At 46.3% G+C, this 20957-nt stretch overlaps 1 protein-coding gene across 3 annotated transcripts in view; it reads left to right on the forward strand.

Moving 5' to 3' along the window:
* CCDC175 (coiled-coil domain containing 175) overlaps positions 1-20957 on the forward strand; it is a 103467-nt gene that overhangs the window by 81724 nt on the left and 786 nt on the right. For 2 of the 3 annotated variants that reach the window (XM_077464395.1, XM_077464397.1), the window contains exons 16-20: positions 715-867; positions 3755-3857; positions 10602-10645; positions 19081-19228; positions 20163-20238. In XM_077464395.1, the coding sequence (XP_077320521.1) occupies positions 715-867; positions 3755-3857; positions 10602-10645; positions 19081-19228; positions 20163-20203 (489 nt within the window). In that variant the 3' untranslated portion in view covers positions 20204-20238. The remainder of the gene's footprint in view (positions 1-714; positions 868-3754; positions 3858-10601; positions 10646-19080; positions 19229-20162; positions 20239-20957) is intronic. The other variant, XM_077464396.1, reaches the window with a different exon arrangement.

Below are 20957 nucleotides of genomic sequence, written 5' to 3' on the forward strand. Positions count from 1 at the left end.
CTGGTTCAAGTCACGGTGAAGATATTTGCCAGCACACCATGGACCGACACAAGTAGCATCCAAACGGGTTATTTATTGCATGATCACAACACGATAGTGCAACGTTTCGGAGCCGCGCAGGGCCCCTTCGTCTGGCATGTGAAGGGGCCCTGCGCGGCTCCGAAACGTTGCACTATCGTGTTGTGATCATGCAATAAATCACCCGATTGGACGCTACTTGTGTCGTTCCATGGTGTGCTGGCAAATATCCTCACACTGTACATAGTGGCCGCGATACCCAGTGCTACCGGTGTAATGGTCCAGAAACTGTACACCACAATACACAGCCCTGGAATGTGTATCTCCCTTAATGCTCACAATGGCAAGCACTTGGTGGTCAGCAAAACCATGCGACTGTGCTGACAATGAGAAGCGCATCTGAGGCTGCTTCTTCTGGTAAGTTGCCCCAGCAGCGCTCCTCATTGGTCAGTGTGGTTGCACTGACCAATTACTGCTTGCCATTACCAGCGTTATGTTGGATAAACACTCCATAGCCGTGGATTACAGTGTAAGGACTGCTAAACCAGCAGTATGGATCATCGCTCTTGCTATGTTCAGTGGGATCTGGCAGGGTGGCCAGCATGTTTGGAGTTTCTCCATCTTTTCATATTTCATGAAAGGTGACCTTACCTTGTAGTGTAAGAAAAATTGTTCTAACTAAAGTAACTGTTCCAGGAAGATAAGAAGAAATCTTTAAAGACACTTAGAAATTCTGCATTTAATAAGCTCCAGAATGACCTTGGAACCATAAAGCAGATTGACAGAGACATCTATGAAAAAAACAGAAAACTTGAGCTTGTTATTATGGAAAACTGCAGACTGAAGCTGGTGAGTTTTGGGGGGTTTTGGTAGTACATACACTGAAACATAAACTGTTTTTTTTATTTAATACTTTTAATGTTCCACAAATGTACCTGTTTACTATATTGTATTGCTACAGTGTAAAGACTTAAAGTGATGGTAAAGTGATTGTAAAGTTCCAGGTTTTTTTTTCTGTAAAGATAACAAACATGTTATTCTTACCTGCTCTGTGCAGGGGTTTTGCACAGGGTAGCCTGGATCCTCCTCTTCTCGGGTCCCTGGCTGGAGCTCCTGGTCCCTCCCTTGTATCGAGTGCCCCCCACAGGAAGCAGCTTGCTATGGGGGAATCTGAGCTGAGCTGCAGCTCTGTGTGTCCATTTAGAGATGGAGCTGCCATCTGCCCTGCCCTTCTCTTTCCTGATTGGCTAAATGAGTTTGACAGCAGCGGGAGCCAGTGGTGCCACTGCTATGTCTCAGCCAATCAGGAGGGAGAGTTTCAGATGGTCAATTCACTCATGGACATAACTGGATAGAGATGGGGCTCAGGTAAGTATTAGGGGGGCTGAGGGGGGCTGCTGCACACAAAACTTCTGACTTTACAGCCACTTTAACCACTTCAGGACCATTTGGCTGGCCAAAGACCAGAGCACTTTTTGCGATTCGGCACTGCTTTGTTTTAACTGACAATTGCGCGGTCATGCGATGTGGCTCCCAAACAAAATTGACGTCCCCTTTTCCCCCACAAATAGAGCTTTCTTTTGGTGGTATTTGATCACCTCCTGTGGTTTTTATTTTTTGCGCTATAAACAAACAAAAAAAAACGCTTTTTTTTTTTTTTTTACTTTTTGCTATAATAAATATCCCCAAAAAATAGAAAAAAAAAATATTTTCCCAGTTTAGGCCAATACGCATTCTTCTACACATTTTTGGTAAAAAAAAAAAATTCGCAATAAGTGTTTATTGATTGGTTTGCACAAAAGTTATAGCAGCTACAACATAGGGGATAGATTTATGGCATTTTTATTAATATTTTTTTTTTATTAGTAATGGCGGCGATCAGCGATTTTTATCGTGACTGCAACATTATTGCAGACACATCGGACACTTTTGGCGCTATTTTGGGACCATTCACATTTATACAGCGATGCGTGCCAATAAAAATGCACCGATTTACTGTGTAAATGTGACTGGCAGTGAAGGGGTTAACCAGGAGTGGGCGCTGCAGGGGTTAAGTATGTCCTAGGGAGTGATTCTAACTGGGGGGGAGGGGCTGTGTGTGACACAAAACTGATCACTACTCCCAATTACAGGGAGCTGTGATCAGTGTCCTGTCACTAGGCAGAACGGGGAAATGCTTGTTTACATTAGCATTTCCTCATTCTGCCTCTCTCCATAAGACGATCACGGGTATCCCCGTGGACATCGAGTCTACGGGATCTATGGTCAGACTCGCAGAGCTTGCGGCAGGCACGCGCCTGCTATCCAAGCCTCGCAAAATCACGTACAATAACGTGATTTTGCGCAGTGGAGCCAACCTGCCGCAGTAAAACTGTGGCAGCTGGGCCGCAAGCGGTTAAGGGGAGACTTACAAAAACTGGTACACACAGAATCTATTGCAGCTGTGAATAGTAACTGATCAGCTTCTAAATTCAGCTTGTTTAATTAAGCTCTGACAATAAAACATAGAAGCTGATTGGTGCAGCAGTGCATAGTAACCAGATTCCGTTTGTACCAGTTTTAGTAAATCTCACACTTTGTATCTTTTTATATCTCCTTTTATAGGCATCTTCTGTATCCAAGGGAAGAAACATACCCAGACGTGAGTGGGTCCGAATATAAAAGAGAGGGGCTCCATAACAATGTGTCACCAGCATATTTAGGCTGAATTCCAGGCCCAAAAATTGATTTAAATATATTCTTCATTAGCCGCAAATGATATAATGTAAATCCACCTTGTGTGCACCAATGCACAGCTATTACCTTTATAAAGTTAGCAGTAACATCCTCACCATGCTGTATATAACCTGTGCAGACAGCAGAGCTGTGGGAGGGACCCAGCAGCCCCCACCCACTACAGGCTGCCTGCATAAAACCACAGGAGGGGGCGGAGACAAGACCAGTCACCCTGTACAAGGACAGTGACTGGTCTTGATTACAGGAAGCTCCTACAAAGAGGCAAAATTTCACATTGGATTACTGCACAGATCTGGAAGAAATACACAAAGCATACCAAGATTCAAGGACGAATACATGACAATTTAAATAATATTTGCTTATTCTTGGTATCAGGTTTAATGAGTAGGATATTAAAGAGAGGAGGATGATGCTTCATTCATGTCTTTATACACAGTGCTCAGCCTCATTAAAAGACCTGATACATGCATACATGATTACAGTGGTGGTTGGAAGCTTACGGTACATTTTACATGGTCCTGGCTTTCTTATAAACGCAAAAAACAACTTTTCAACGACGGTCAAATGTTTATTTTTAACTACTCTACTGATTTTTTATTTTTTTTTATTTATAAAAATATATATATATATATATATAAATAATATACAATATTCTGTATGTATCTCTCGGTTGGTTTGACTATATATATATATATATATATATATATATATATATATATATATATATAGATGGTAATGCAACACCATTTGAGAATTCTAGCTTTGCAAGTGACCAAAACCATTAGTGTCAGCCTTCTGGTTTAGGATGTGATCTAAATTGTACATTTTGAGGAGATGAAATTTGCATGGAAACTTGTTGGCTTTCTGATAAAAAGTATCCAATCAAATAAAACGTTGGTGGGGGGGATTTTCACTTATTAATCCCAATATATGGTAGCGTTCACAAGTATTGGTTGTAGTAATGGTGCCTACAGGCAATACTATCTGTTTTTGCAAACAGAAAAACACCCAGTATAAGGACGATATCAATGCCAATAAGAACGAGGCTAAAAAGCACATATCGGCTACCAAGCAGCTAGAAGGAGACTTAGCGTCTCTTATAGGTAAGTACAAAAGACCAGGTAATAATGTTGAATTTGATGTTTACAGTATGTAGCTCTTAAAAAGGGAAATCTAGATTGGCAATTCTCAAACAATTTTACATACCAGATGCTCATATGTGGGATTTTCCTTTATTGTACTGTATATCATCAGCAAAGAATTAAAGAATATCTAAACCCCAAAACAGATATTTACCATATTGCATCCTTTTTTTTTTTTTTTTTTTTTTTTTTTTTTTTTATGGCTAAGTACGTTTTCTGCAGATACAGAACAATAACTGTCAGCATTCCCAGTTTTACCAGATCTCTTCTGCGAACTACAAAAAAAAAGCCTTGTGTAGGGTTACTGAGGAGGGATTTGTAATTAAAACCAGGAGAGAAGGGGCGTGGCCTGAACCAGCATGGTGTAGGGAGTGTTTGAAGGGAGCTCCGCTTGCCTAAACTCCGTTCTAACTCATCCTGGGGACTACAACATTCCTATTTTGCCTCACCTTGTGTGCGATCTGCGGGGGAACATGTCACCGCCGAAGAGGGCGACTGATTCGGCTGCCAAGCTGGCCAAATACCGTCACAGTGAGGCGGGAGGCCTAGAAGAACATGGCGCCGGCGCGCCTCCCGCGGAAGGTTCGGCGGCTGCCGATACTGCCCGAGTACTGGAAGCCATCTCCGACTGTAAGAGCACCCTGACCTGCAAGATCGAAGAGGTGAAGGTCGACGTCTCCCTGATCCGCCAAGACATGCAGAAGCTTAGAGACCGCGTCGCGGAAACGGAAGTCCGCATATCCCAGGTGGAGGACGACATCCGACCGTTTCAAGCTACCACCGAACGACTACAACACCAACTCACCATGGTCCTGTCCAAGCAAAACGACATGGAGAATCGTCTTCGTCGGTGTAACCTTCGGTTCGTGGGCTTGCCGGAAGGTGCGGAAGGGTCGGATCCCGCTTCGTTCCTGGAAGACCTTCTGTCCCATACGTTCGGACGGACCGAATTCTCCTCGTCGTTCGTGGTGGAGAGGGCTCACAGACTGGCGGGACGAACGCCTCCCCAGGGCGCACCTCCACGTACGTTTATTGCGAAGATGTTGAATTTTCGTGACCGGGACGCGGTCCTTCGCCTTACTAGATTGAAGGGGAACATACCATTCCAAAATGGTGAAATTCGTGTCTTCCCCGACTTCTCCGCTGAGGTGCAGAAGAAGAGGGCACAATTTACGGAGACCAAGCGACAGTTGCGCATCCGCCACTATTCATATGCAATGCTCTTTCCCGCTCGACTCCGGGTCGTGGGGGAGGGCAAGACACATTTTTTTGACACACCAGAAGCGGTGTTTGCCTGGCTTGAGAGGGGAGTGGAACGGGCACGAGACCAACCCTGATTCTGTGGTTTTCCTGGCGACCTTCGGGACCCCTTCCTACGCTGAACAATGCGTTTATACATCAATCAGGTGCCTCTGCTCTCGCCACCAGTGAATTGTGGTTTCCCCCTCCCCCCTTTTTCTTTTTACCCTTTTGTCTTTTATTGGCTTTTTCTTCAGCATAATATTGCGGCTATTTCCCCCTTGTGTGTTTTCTCCCCCCCGCTCACCTGCTTGGCAAGCTAATACCCACCGTGGCATCCGTGACTTGGACTCAATGTTCTTCATTCTCCTGTGCATTGATCCTGCAACATCCTGGAGTCCCTGGCTTGGAGGCCACCCTCCCTGTGCTGCTGTCTGTTTTGCAGCGACGAATCGCCCCCCTAGGCGAGGGTGCAGTTTTTGGCCCTGCTTATTGTACCCCTTTTTTTAGTTCTGCTCCTCGTAGAGCGCAAGCAATGTTTCCCTGGACTGCTCGGACCTGGCGGCTCACCCCGATTGTAGTTGGGGGGCGCTGGTGTCCCGAGCCGGACAGTGACTTACAATTCCAGTTTCTGTTCTGTTACCTGTTTTGCACGTTTTTTCTACTTTGTTTTATTGGTGCTCAAAAGTACAATGTGATCTGTTACCAATGGTTTTCTATCTATTATTTTGTGTGGGATGCTGGATGTGGATATATGGGAGGGGTGCCCTGTGTCGCAGTCGCGGGAGGGCCCCGGGCCTTTCTCTGGGGATGGCTGCGGGGGATGAGGGGTGGCGGGGGGATGGGGTGGCATGTCACCTATGTTCGTATTTGCAAATGTCTGTCCTGAAATGTTTAACCTGGAATGTGAGGGGACTTAGGGCCAAGCCCAAACGTAATGCAATCTTGTCGTTTCTGAAGGCGCAAAAGGCTGACTTGATGGTACTAGTTGAGACGCACCTGACTGGCCAGCTGATGCTCTCCCTCAAAAAACCGTGGGTGGGCTGGGTATACCAGGCACCGTACACCAATAATTGTAGAGGGATTGCGGTGTTGGTGGCCAAGACCGTTCAGTTTTCTTTGCTCACTATTAAGTCTGATCCACAGGGCCGGTTCCTTTTCTTACACGCTAGGGCGGGTGGTCTGGAGATGCTGATATTGGCGATATATATACCGCCGCCTTTCCAATTTACTGTCCTCACTGAGGGGCTGGCGTTTATGGCTCAATTCCCCACCATACCAGTTATTTGGCTGGGGGATTTTAACAATGTGATGGACAGGGAGTTGGATAGGTTGCGGGCAGTCCCGTCGACCCCGTCTGCACACTCGGGCACCCGTTTTGGGAAATTCCTTGCTGAGCTGTCCCTGGTAGACACTTGGAGGCATTGTCACCCAACTGAGAAGGTTTTTTCTTGTTTCTCCGCAACGTACGATAGTATGTCTCGCATTGACCTTATCCTTATCTCCCGGTCCCTTCTTCCCTTGCTGGGGGGGGGTGGGTTTCTGTCCCCGGGTGCTCTCGGACCACTCGCCCTACTGGATCGAGCTTTCTATTGCTTCCCCACCCTCAACATATAGTTGGAGACTCAATCCCTTTTGGTTGACAGTGGTCCCTGATTTGGAGGGGGCGGGTGGTGAGTGGGATGTGTTTTTCCAGGCCAATATGGGCTCGGCCCCTTTTGGGATTGTGTGGGACGCATTTAAATCTCATGCCCGTATGACCTTAGCCCGCCACATAGCCAGATACAGGAGGGCCTCCTCCCAAGCGGTTCACCAGGCGGAACAGGCTCTGACGGCGGCTGAGCTGGAGTTTTCTAACGACCCCTCCCCCCTCCATGCCGATAAGCTAAAATTGCAGACCCGTATTGTGAACAATCTTTTATTTGAGAAAGCTGAACGGAAGATTTTTTATAATAAGCAGAGAGTGTATGAATTTGGGGAACGGGTGGGGCGGCTACTGGCTTATTTGGCACACCTGGACCACAGGCCACCGACGGTGGTCTCCCTTCGCTCCCAGACGGGTGACCTGATTACAGATCCCGACGCGGTGGCGGGGGAGTTCCGCTCCTTTTTTGCATCCCTATACTCCTCTACCAATGACAAATCCCAGGATGACATTGACACGTTCCTGGCCGGTATAGAATTACCCGCCTTGACCGGACCCCAAGTGGAACTGCTAGACGCCCCCATTACTGAAGATGATATATCCGATGCCATATCTCACATCAAGCCCTCTAAGGCCCCTGGCTCGGACGGCCTGCCCCTTGAATTTTACACTACCTACCGGGAGACACTTCTCCCTAGACTGCAGGAATTATTCTCTCACATCTACTCCACGGGTGTCTTACCACAGACCATGCGCGAGGCGTATATCGTACTGATACCTAAACCCGGTAAAAACCCTGAGTTTCCGGAAAATTATCGCCCGATATCTCTCCTCCAATTGGATATAAAAATCCTCGCCAAAATTCTGGCTCTTCGGCTAAACGGGGTGATTCTGAACCTTATCCACCCGGACCAGACAGGGTTCATGCCCTCCTACAACACTGCACATAACCTTCGTAGACTCCATATGCACCTGCAGGCTACCCACGATCAAATGGGATCCAGGGTGGTGGTGTCGTTGGACGCCGCCAAGGCGTTCGACTCCGTGGAGTGGAGGTACCTATGGGGCTGCCTTGGGAGATTCGGTTTTGGGCCCAAATTTACCAATTGGATACGCCTGTTGTATCAGAGCCCTACTGCTAGGGTTCTCGTTAATGGTAGGGTCTCGGAGGCCTTCCCTCTGTTCAGGGGGACGCGTCAGGGGTGCCCATTATCGCCCCTCCTGTATGCGATCGCGGTGGAGCCCCTCGCCTCCGCGTTGCGTGCGCACCCCGGAATAGGGGGACTGCGACATGGTCAGCTGCATGACAAGCTTAGTCTCTACGCTGACGACATGTTGCTGTACCTCGCAGACTCTGGCCCATCTCTGAAGGCAGCCCTGGACACCATTAGTGTATTCGGGGAATACTCGGGGCTACGAATTAACTGGGATAAATCCCAAATTCTTCCCATGGACTTTGGCCCTCCCACGGCGGAACAAGCCTCCTCCCCCCTTATTCGGGTGAGTTCCCTGAAGTATCTGGGTATTATGATTACCCGCTCCCCCGCGGACTTTACTAAACTTAATATAGAGCCATTGATTGCGACCCTTAAAACCAAAACGCAAACATGGGCTAAACTCCCCCTAGGAATAATGGGCCGTATTAACCTGATAAAAATGATTGTACTTCCTCAGTTTTTGTATGTCCTCTGGCATGCCCCCATATATTTACCCCTCCGAACTTTCAAAGACATTGAAGCGATCCTTAACTCCTTCGTGTGGGGGCGGAACCGACATAAACTGTCCTGGCAGGTATTGAAATGTCCCACCGACTTGGGCGGCGCAGCGTTACCCGACTTCAACCTGTATTATCTAGCTGCCCAACTCTCTCACTTTTTTCATTTGGACAAACTAGACCGGGAGCGGTATCTGACCCTGGTGTGCTCACCCCTGTCTGCTGGGTACACTCACCCCTACCAAGTGCTATTTAAGACTCCTATGGACCCCGAGGCGCTGCGCAATCGCCAGGGTCTGCTGTATGCCCACTGCAGGATATGGGAATTGGTGGGACGCAGGCTGGGACGACCCGCTATGCACTCGCACACCCCCCTTTGGCACAATCCGGGATTACCGGAACTGTTGTCGATACCAGACTGTGGCCTGTGGTTATCTAAGGGCGTGGCGTACCTCTCAGATGTTTACAGTAATCAGGTTCTTAAATCTTTCCAACAGCTTAAAGATGAATTCCATATCCCCAACCGTATGTTCTTCAGGTTTCTCCAGCTCCGGCATGCCCTTCAGACCCAGTTTCGCGATCATCCCCCGAGTTTGGACCGCACAGGCATTTTAGTTACCCTGCTGGGGCAGGACCCCTCCAAACTAATTTCCCTCTTTTACAATGATCTTCTCCGCCCTGTGGCAGCCGCCTCTGCATACAGGTTGAGAGATAGATGGGTCGGGGACGTGGGACACTTGGACGATGAGGAGTGGGAGGATGCTCTGACTACATGCAAAAAGGTGTCTACCAAACTCTCTGACCGCCTGACCCAAATGTACATTGTTCATAGGGCCTACATCACCCCATCCCGCCTGGCTCGGTTTACTCCGTTACAAGACCCTAGTTGTCCCAGATGCAATGGCTCGCCCGGTACCTTCTTCCACATGCTGTGGACTTGCCCGGTAATACATGATTACTGGTCTCATATTGTTAAATTTATACATGATGAGATGGGATCCCCCTTGACCATGTGCCCCAAACAGTGCTTACTGGGGATATTCCCAGATCCAGACTTTGACAAGCCCCATATCACTTTCCTACAGGAGGTATTATTTCTTGCCAGGTTGTTGGTGGCAAGGAAATGGATGAGAGGGACACCCCCGAGTGTGCAGGAATGGATAGCTACCGTCAATGGTGTCCTTCCTTATAAGAAGGAAATATATGCACATAGGGGCTGCCCTGCTAAGTATGGGAAGATATGGGATATATGGTTACGTAACGCAGCCACTTGTAATGATATAGAGGTCGATCCTTGATCCCCAATATAGTTGTCCTCTGGAGGATCCGGCCGCCTTGGTCTCCCCCCTTACCCTATCTCCCCCAAGACTGTCCGTACTGTTGCTCTGTACCCCCTGCGCTGCTCTGTTTCAGTGCTTTGCTTTACCCCCTATCCACTGGACTGTGTTATTTGTTATTACATTGCACCCTCTTCATTAGTTTGGCTCATGCTACCAGCTGTTCCCACTCGGAATGATGATTTATTTTTTTGATGTAACTCCGTTTTATTTACGTACTGTATGTATTATGTACTTTGTGCCTGTAGTTTTTTTCTTTTTGTTTTTCCTCAACCCAATAAACATCTTGTTTGTAAAAAAAAAAAAAAAAAAAAAAAACCAGGAGAGAAGTCTAGGATGGCAACACCGCTCCTCCATAGAGGCAGTAGATAGTGAGCGTTGTCACCCTGCAACAGGAAGTGTGTTACTGGCAGGATCACCTGAAAAAAGGAATCTGTCGCACAAATATTAGATTTTTGGGTTCGATATGCTGAGCTGAGAATAGGCAATAAATTGCAGGCCCACCCGACCACCAGGGACAAGTGGCGTTTCACCATCTGATATATTTTTACTGAAGCAGAAATCCTCAGCTGCATAGGTAAATTGTGTTTAAAAATTTAGATGTTGAAGGAAATAGGTGGTCATAACAGAAGAGGAACCTCAATACATAACATAATGTATACAGATCAGCAATGAAAAGGGCAGAAATTGATGCTTCGCAATGTTACCATTTTTATTATTAATGTGGATTATGGATGTAGAAATCCTTTTGTGTTTTCTGTTCATTTTAGAACACCTACATAAAGGCTGGGAAGAAGACAATTTCGTTTGCGATGTGAGTGTGGTTTCCTTTCTCTAGAATGATTGGTGTAGAGATCCGATTTGTTAAGTTCTGCTTACACGCGACTGTTCTGTGATTCAGTATTATGTGGCATATCTATGCTAAAATGGGCCTTTTGAAAAATATCTGCAAGCAGGAGTGAACACTTTAAAGGCTAAGTTTACCTTTGGGGGAAAAAAAATGTATTAAATGCACATAATAATTTGCAGAAAAAAGCGTGCATTTATAATTTTTTTCTCTTAGGCCCTTTTCACACTGGGGCAGTGGGTGCGCCGGCAGTAAAACAGCGCTATTTTAAGCGGCGCTTTAACGCCAAATTTTGCCGCGCTACCCCCCGCTAGCGGCCGAGAAAGGGTTTAAACCACCGCAAAGCGCTGCTGCAGCGCTATGCCTGCGGTATAGCCACACTGCCCCATTAGTTAAAATCCTAAGATGCTTTTTTTTTTGCGTCCTGCCAGCGCACCGTTCCAGCGTGAAAGCCCTCGGGTCTTTCACATTGGAGACACAGCAGCGGCTCTTTCAGGGCGCTTTGCAGGCGCTATTCTTATCGCTGTATCACCTGCAAAGCGCCCCGGTGGACCTGTGATCAGTAGATAGTGGGTGCAATGTCAGGCTCTTTCAGATTCCTCCTTCAACTTTCTGCCCGTACTTCTGTAAGAAATTTCTGTTTGAAATCTAGAGGAAGTGTCAATGGACGAGGAGGGCACACTTACAGTGAATGATGTGGCTGTGCAGTTTGAGCCCCACATAGCCGCACTGATTTTTAAAATGTCACAGCAGCCAGGGGGGAGGGGATCAGGGGATATGGGCAAAGGTGCTGCAGCATGTTACATGTTGCATCCTAAATACAGGTGTTACATGCTCCAAAAGTGAACTTAGCCTTTAGTTGGCTCAGTGTGTTCTTTATTACTTTGTTGTTGCTCCATTCCTGTTCTAGTGACAACCGTTCTACCAGACAGGAAGTGAGGGTAAATTTCCAACAGCAACAACAAAGTAACAAATTCCCCACTTTATCCAAAACAAAGTTTTGGCTGCACTTACACTTTAACCACTACAATACAGGGCACTTTCACCCCCTTGCTTCCCAGCCCAATTTTCAGCTTTCATCGCTCTAGCGCTTTCAGTGACAATTGCGCGGTCATGCTACACTGTACCCAAATTAAATTGTTATCATTTTGTTCGCACAAATAGAGCTTTATTTTGGTGTTATTTATTCACGACTCCGTTTTTTATTTTTTTGCGATATAAGCGCAAAAATAGCGGAAATTTGGAAAAAAAAATATTTTCTATTTGAAAAGAAATCCAATAAAATCTAATTTTGTCATATATTTAAGCCAAAATGTATTCTGCTACATGTTTTTGGTAAAAAAAATTCCATAAGTGTATAATAATTGGTTTGTGTGATCACGGACATATGTACGCAAATGATCATGTACATATGTGTGCAGATAATCATTGGGACATGTGATTTTAGTGGGACATATGTGGGGGACATGTTTTTATTATTAGGGACATGTGTTTTTATTATTTGGGGACATGTATGTTTTGGGGACATGTGTGGGGACTGTGTTTGTACTGTGTGGTGTGTTGTGTGTTGACACTAGACTGATGATCAGTGAGTAAAAAGCTGTAAAAAACAGCTCCTACTCACTGATCATCAGCCGGCTGCAGAGTTCTGCTCTCCTCTCCTCAGCGATGACTTCCGTGTGAGGAGAGGAGAGCCGATTGCCTAGCAACCGGCTGTTTGTTTACATCACATGACGGCCGTGATTGGACACGGCCATCATGTGATCAGGAGGGCCAATCACAGAGCCCTCCTGCCGATCTGAGATGTGCCGTGTCCGGGTGACACGAGCACATCGGGATCGAGCCGCTGCGCGGGCACGCGCGCGATCCCGCTACTTCTGAAGGACGTTCCTGAACGTCCTATCAGGAGTAGACGGCTCCCACCCGGCCGTATATATGCATTGGCTGGGTGGGAAGTGGTTAATATACACCTTTTATATTTATCTGCCTAAAAGAAAAAAATATCTTTAAACTTTTATTCTTCATCTTGACCATCATCAAAAAGAAAATGTGTTCAGAGTTAGTGTATTATATTATATTAGTATATTTTCCTTTCTAATGTTATGTTTGCTGCATTCAGCTTTTGAAAATATTCAGTTAGTGATTCTAAGCCCTGGTTCACATTAGAGCAACATGTCAAATTGCACGCCAAATCTGCAGTAATGGCACAGTCCAAATTCCCGAAAGTAGGTTCCATACTACTTTTGGCGACTTCTGGTGCAATTTCCATAGACAGCTCTGAAATCGCCCCCGAAGTTGGGACTGACATGCAGGAATGAAATTGTGCAAGTTTAGCTGAACCTAGGCTAAAAGGTTAGATTTTTTTTAATGCAATAATGTAAAAAAACATCTGGGTTCAGCTTCGCCCCAGCCCACCTTAAAAAAAAAAAAATTCTGCCTTTAGAACCACTTTAAAGTGGGAGTAAACCTTTTGTTGATTTTTAACTATAGGCAATATAGGCCTAGAGTAAGGCTTACCTATAGGTACAGTAAATATCTCCTAAACGTGCACCATTTATGAAATATTTACTTTGGAAGCGGCCAGTGACATCACCGGTGCATGAGCACTGGGCTCTGAATGGACTGTTCCGTCCATTCAGAACCACGGGAGTGATGTCATCATGGCTCAGCCATTCGTGTGGCTGAAGCCTGCAAACTTGGAAGGAAGAACGGGTGAAGATGAAAGCGGTGACAGCACACTACTGAAGGGCTTTGTTTTCAGGTAAGTCTGTCATACTAGCACAGGGGTGCTCAACCTTTTGAAGAGTGAGGGCTACTTAAGCGACTTAGTAACCAGTCGTGGGCCACAATGAGCAGATGACAGTTCCGCGTCCACTCTGCGTATGCAAAGCAGACATAGACACAGCCCACTCTACTCTATAGGCCCTCTCATCTGATCAAATGGAAGGGGACGGATCCACTTTCCATTTTTTTAGCAGATCAGATTGGAAGAAGGCATATGTAAATGGACACAAGTCTGTTTACACCTGCCACTCCATAGAGGTGAATGGAGGGTCTGATTGGGTCAGACAAATCATGTTAAAGGGGCCTAAGGCTATTTTTATACTGATGGTCTGCAGTCTACCCACACCTGTGGCTTCCCTGCAGGTTGGCTGTACTTTGCCATAGAATTCTATCATATCCTGCAGGTGTGGTGCACTTTCTGAAAGTGCACCAAACCCACAGGTAAAACCAGAAGTCTATGGCTCAATGAAGGTAAGCCACCGGTACACTGCGCTGCACCTGCGGATCAGTTTAAAAGCAGCCCAGTATCAACTGCAGAACAGATATGTCCATATATACACTGTGATTTTAGTAATAAACTTGCTGTCCCAGGCAGAGTGCATTTGGTATCGCTCCACCTATGACAGGAGCCGGTGCTATACAGGAAGCATTGGCTTATGCGGCTCTGCAGCTGCTTGCTTCCTCTACCACTGGCTTCAGTCACAACACTGATGCTCTGGCATGGTGGGTAGACAATCTACAATCTGGGCTTGCCAACCCGCCATCCCAGAGCAGGAGGTCGCGGGTCACATCAAAGGGCTCCACGGGCCACATGTGGCCCCCAGGCCACTGGTTGGACACCCCTGTACTAGCATATTATGACTTAAACTGCCCAGGGGCCCAATATTTATTTATTTATTTATTTGTTTATTTATTTTTGTACGTCGTGAGCCTTGATGACGTCAGCACGACGAAACCGGTAGGCATGGCTATAGAGAAGTGATCTCTTTTGAATACACCGCAGCAGCTGGTGGTGTGAGGATTTCTGTGAGAAATTTTCTGTTTTCAATAAACCTTTCTTAAAGACATACTACACTATGGATTCTCCTCCTTTTTACATGTAACGTTTAAATGAGAATCTAAACTGTGAATGGATGAATAACCAAATTCCCAGGGAGATGCCAGAGAGCGACACAGGGGCTATACACTGTGAAGGTGGTTTTCCCCCAGTAGGGGTAAAGATCTGGTGAGCGCAATATAATTCATTTTCACCAAAACGCACCGGGATTTTCTTTGGATATTTGCACGAGGCACCATTTGGATTATGAACTGTTTAATATATTACAAAGGACTTGTCGGCATTTTATGTTTATAGGATAATAATATTGCATTTATTTATTTTAGTATTTTTCACTAGGTGTATATTACCAATTTTTTTTTTTTTTTTTTTGTTTCACAACCTTTATTGGTATGGATGTATAACTGTTTAACCAATTGCACGGATTAGGAATAATTTTATTAATTGAGTGACACACATTTTATTTAAGGGTATAGCGCCAATTCTACCTGACTTTTTCACATGCTAATAAGCCCCACCCGTTTTCGGGGGGGGGGGGACACCAAGTAGAGCCAGCTCGTACCCCAAAATATCTTAAGACATTTAAGAACTTTTCAGTAGTATCACAATTTTTTATGTAATTTCCAAACACCGATTTGGGGCTGTTTAATCATCACTATTATATATACACAGATATATTTTTTCAAGAGGAGGTCCCTGCAAAAGGGTATGGACACTAATATCTTAACAATTTGTATAACAATGATAGCATTTTTATAGTGCTAACAAGTTGAGGATTAGTGGCAATAAATATATTAATTTAAAAGGTATAGCGCCAATTCTACCTGATTCCTTTTTCACACTGCAATCAGACATACCAGGTTGGTGTACCAGAACTGACAAGGCCATTCCGGGGCCACTAGAATGACTGGAATTCCTTCAGCCTCGATCCTACGTAACAGCCGAAGCAGAAGCTTGAGAAGCGTCTAAGGCAGGGGTCTCAAACTGGTGGCCCTCCAGCTGTTGCGAAACTACAAGTCCCATGAGGCTTTGCAAGGCTGACAGTTTTAAGCATGACTCCCACACGCAGAGGCATGATGGGACTTGTAGTTTTGCAACAGCTGGAGGGCCGCCAGTTTGAGACCCCTGGTCTAAGGTGTCCACCAGAGGGTTTCCCCTGCTGAAGAGCCGGGGAATGAAGCCACCAGATCAGAGACCCCTTTGGCTCAGTCGAATCTGACTGTCCAGAGACCCTGGACATTTGTCCCATTTTATCAAGATCTCCTTTTGCAGAGGTCGTGTATGGAATTGAGCAAATGGGACCGCTTCAAATGTAGACACCATCAGGACCCGCATGCAGGTTGCCGTCCAACTTCTGGAGTTTGTCCTGCAGAAGGAACACTCTGGCTAGTGCGGAATCCAGAGTCAGACCCAGATAAACCAATTTCTGAACTGGAATCAGCACAGACTTTTGGTAATTCATCAGCCACCCAAAACCTATCCAGAGTCTGAATAGCAAACTCCACCTCGCCCTCAGGGTCGCTGGGGTCTCTGCTCACAGCAGAAGGTCGTCCAGGTAGCCCAGAACAGCAATTCTCCACTGGCGCAGCAGCACCAGAACCAGGGCCAACACTTTGGTGAAGACCCGGGGAGCGGAGGCAAGACCAAAGGGCAATTCTGCAAACGGATAATGCTCCCCTCCCACTGCAAAGCAAAGGAACTGCTGGTGTTGTGCACATATCAGAATGCGCAGGTAGGCATCCTTTATGTTGGAGGCAAGAAAGTCACCCTGATGAAAAGATGGCACCATGGAGTGAATGGACACCATTCTGAACTACCGCACCCGCACAAAGCGGTTCAGGGCCTTGAGGTCAGACATACCGTAGCCTCTTTTTTGGGGATCGTAAACAGGTTTAAATAAAAACCCTGGAAACATTCCGGAACCAGGAAAATCACCCCCTTGAAGCAACAGACCTTACACTGCGCCGCGGAGCGCTAACAAGCGTTTTGGAGACAGACGCAGATTGGATGGAAAAAAATCTGCTTGGGGGACAAGACTGGAACTCTATCTTGAACCAAACAAAATCACTTCGTGGACCTATATGTCATTTATCGGAGAGGTCCACGGGCCCGGAAACCAGTGAAGACGTCCCCCCCACCCGGACTGCAGTTGAGGGCACCCCTTCATGCCGAAGGAGCCTCATCTGGGGGTCTAAAGAACTCCGCTGTCGGTTTGCCCAACCAGGATCGCTTAAAACCTCCCGAGGGGGGCTTGAAAGACTGAGCCTTTATCAGTGGACCCTGAGGGACAAAAAAAAACTGTGTGGGCTGAGAAGGAAGGACCGCACTTGCAACATGGCTCCTTCCTCCTTTTTTGACTGTGGAAGAAAAGTACTCTACCCCCCCCCCCCCCCTCCAGAGTGGACCCAAACAAAATGATTGCCTTGAAAAGGCAGATCAGCTAGGGCTTTTTTTTAGAGGCCTGGTCCGCAGTCCAACACTTCAGCCACAATACCTGCCAAAGCACTACCGCTGAAACAGAAACCTTAGAAAGCAAGGGAGCTGCGTCCAAAGAGGCATTGCAGACAAACTGCAGCCCCTGGGCCAGCTGGTCCGCCAATTCAGTGAAGGCAGGAGGAAACTGTTCACCCTCCAAGTCACGGCACAAAAGCTTTGCCCACTCTGTCAGCATTTGAGACGCCAGGGCAATGGCCAGGACCGGCTGAAGCTCCAACCCCACAATAGTGAACATGCCTTGTCAGATGGAGTCGTTCACGCCTTGAGAAGACGCTCCTCAAAAAGTTAAGGCACAGCGCAGCATTTTGGGACTGCAAAGGGACATTTTGGACGGTCCCATTCCTTATAGACAAACTTGTCAAAAAAGTAGGGATAAAGGATCACCTTTTCCGTGCGAGACGGCTTGTGAGTGCCAAAAGGGACCAGCACCTCAACCGCAGCCGCATCCTCCATTTTTTAAGTTTTTCCGCACAGATACAATCAGTGCGTCCATCGGCGCCTTGTCGTGCACAGCCACTGTAGACCCCGCATGGTGGGCCCTGTCCACGGCAGCCGCATCAGATTCAGGATCTGACAAAACAGATGAAGCAGGGGAAGGTGGGGGAACGCTTCTTGCTTGTCCGCCGCCCAAGAGCCACCTCCACCCGGGACACAAAGGACTCCAGGGCAGCCGTCTGGGTCCCAGCCCCCCCCATAGCAACCACTGCAAAGGGACACCCCCACACTGGTAGCGGTACCAGAACATCAGAACACCTCACAGCTTGCAGCAGAGAGGAAGGAAGTGCACCAGACTCACCACCCCACCGGTGTAGAGTTTGCCCCCTCAGGTGTACTCCCGCACACACATAGCGTCCGAGGAAGAGGATAACACAGGAGTCAGCACGGGTTAAAAAGGAGGAGCTTCCGCCTGCTAAAAACGCTGTCTGGGCTACACAGTAATGACTGCCGGTGCCTGAGTGCAAAAAACACCAAATCATGGCCGCCAGTCATAAGAAGTCAGCAGGCACTAGGGGAAAAAGGCGGCGGCTACGGTAAAAAATGGCCACCGGATACGCTACACAAGGCGACACAGGGAAGCCCCTGAAAGAGAGCGGATCTGGGCACCGGACCCCTGGGAGCGCCCAGTGCCTCCCCCCGGTACCACACTACCCCATACAGAGGAGGGAGGGGAACTACCAGGGTGCAAGGGTGGAGGGAAACCCGCAAGACCAACTGACCAACCTGGGGAGGGGCCGCGTCCACCGCAAACCCACCAAGGGGAGAGGGGGGACATTTACTCGCCATACCAGGACCAGGCGGGTACTGCTCCAGACAGAACCTCTTCGCCACTGAAGTTGGGGGGCTGTCAGCCATGAGGTACGCTATGAATCAAGCTGAGGAAAAAAATCAAGTCCAGGAAAAAAAAAAAATAATAATAATTTGCCAGGACTAGAGATCCCAGCAGGGAACTATGTGCTTACTCCTGACTAGGCAGAAAAAACTGAAGGCCTTTAGCAGAGAGGGGGTTGTATATCACCTAGGACTGCCCATGGGTGTAGCCAAGTCTTTTCTGCCTAGTGTCCTGCTCCTGTAGGGGGCGATATAACCCTATGGTTCCGACTAAGGAAGCGCTGTGTCTGTCAATTAAATGATTGAGAAATGTAATTTCCTGCTTGTGTAATTGGAATATTGATTTTCCCTGAACTCTGCATTAAGATACAATTTCGATTTTTGGCATTGCGTGCACCAAAAAAATTATTTTTGGCGAGATCCTCCCAAAGGGAAATCGGGTCTCTAGGAATGCAGGCTCTGCAGGTGCAGCAGCTGATTTATAATAAAAATAAAAAAAAACACTCCAATACAGATTCACTCAGACATGGACACAAAACACAAACAGCTATTCCTTCCGAATAACAAAAAGGTAGAAATCTGCACGAGTTTGTTAAAATCCCTGCAATGTACATAGATCACCCAGTGGGGAATGTTTTATTTATTTTTCTTAAACAAAAGTGGAGTTACTCTTTAATATAAGAAAAAATACTAAACCTGAGATGGCATAATAATGAATTTAATATATTTATTTTAGGATTTTTCCGAAAGGGATCAAGCGATTTTGGATTCAATCATGGAGCTTTTAAAGAAAATTGATAAAAGAGAGGAGAAGGTTGAATATCTAAATAGTAAATTACAAGAGACGTTTGCTGGACTGGCATCTCTCTTACAGTGTAAAACAGGTAGGTATCCGTGGTAGTAGGTTGATAGAATAATACAGTAGAGATTTGGTATTAAAGTGCATCATGTTCATCATAGTTTTTATCCATTGCCCTGAATGTGATCTAATTAGGAGGTTGAGGCTGGGTTCACACATCCAGCTTATACCGCATCCAATTTGCAGAACATTTGAAAATATGTTCTTTTCAATGGGTCTGGTTCACATATGTGCATTGCATCCAGAGTCCGCATTGCACAAAAAAAGTGTGCTTTTTCTAGGCAATGTGGTGTGAATAGCAGGCACATAATCTTCAATGGAAACGCATCCGATTCCTCTTTACTACACCCTCCCCCTCTCCCCGGTCAGCTGATCCGCAGCTACAAAGGAGAGGAAACGCTAAACAACTGATTTTTATCTTTGCAGGGAAACCGGACCTGCAGTTCGCACCGCACATGTGTGAACCCAGCCCCACACTGGTGCAATGTCTGAGATCTGATGCCATTCGCACTGCAGTGCAAATTACATGCGATCTCTGCGCAATGCGACTTCAGCCATACAGAAAGTATGGCTGAAATTATATCTCATTCAGACCAAACTCACACAGGATCCTTTTTTGGTCCGCAGCAGAATTTGATCGCATGGGTGTGAACTTCCATGCGATCCGATTCCTGTCAGAGTTTGCAGATCGCACTGCGATATGCAAAATTATTTGGGGGTGTTATTAACTTTTAACTGACACTCCAAGCAGTTTGCATAGGGCAGTGTGAACTGTCACCAGATGACATGTGATGCAGGAACCCGCAGTGGATTTACAGGGTTCCCGCATCGCAGCAGTGTGAACCGACCCTGAAATGGAACTCAAGGCAAATGGCTAAATACCCAGCTTATGTACAAATGTTTACAGTTTTAATATCACAGATTTTTTTTTAATTTGTACAGCTATCTTGTTATTTCAGATTCAGAATACTTTTTTTTAACCCCAAAGGGAAATTACTAATTTACACACATCTCCCACACCACACCCCGAGACAGGTGAGCCATTTATTATTCCCATTTCACTCTCCACTTCCAGCCTGGTCATTGTACAGCGATACAACACCAACACTCTGTCCAAGTAGCAGGGAAGTGAGCCTGTAAAGAGAAAATGTATATTCATGGCTGTGCAGTGTAGTAGATGTACTGTATGTACATCACAACACTAGCTGAACAGAATTACAAATCCTTGGGAAGGTGAAACAGTCCACAAAGCGAGGTTGATTTACTAAAACTGGAGACAGTCGAATAGCGTCTAGAATTTTTTGTCAAATTTAATTGAACAAGCAGAAGTTACAAGCTGATTGGCTACCATGCACAGCTTTTGCACTCTCCAGTCTCAGTTCACACTGATGCGATTTCTGTTGTGACAGGTGCGAGTCTAATGCAAATTCTATGCAGATCAGATGCAACCTGAAAAGCATAGATTTGCATGTCATCGATATGTTATTTCCAAAGAAGGCCGTTCACATAGATCCATTTAAAAAAAAAAAAAAAAAAAAAGGGTCCTGTATGAGTTTAGTGCGGTGCAAATTTAATCTCCAGCTATGCCCAGTCCCCCCAGAAATATCATTCAGTTCGCACCTGTCAACACAACTGGCATCAATTCGCACCACATCAGTGTGAACGTGGAAGGACCCTTTTTTGACAGTATCGAATTTGCACCGCATATATGGGAACAGCTTTCATTGGAAATAATGTTTTTTTTTTTTAGATGA

Source organism: Lithobates pipiens, unplaced genomic scaffold (genome assembly GCF_037356315.1).
Source record: "Lithobates pipiens isolate NorthernLeopardFrog02 unplaced genomic scaffold, aLitPip1_a1.2 Scaffold_30, whole genome shotgun sequence".
Classification (NCBI taxonomy): domain Eukaryota; kingdom Metazoa; phylum Chordata; class Amphibia; order Anura; family Ranidae; genus Lithobates; species Lithobates pipiens.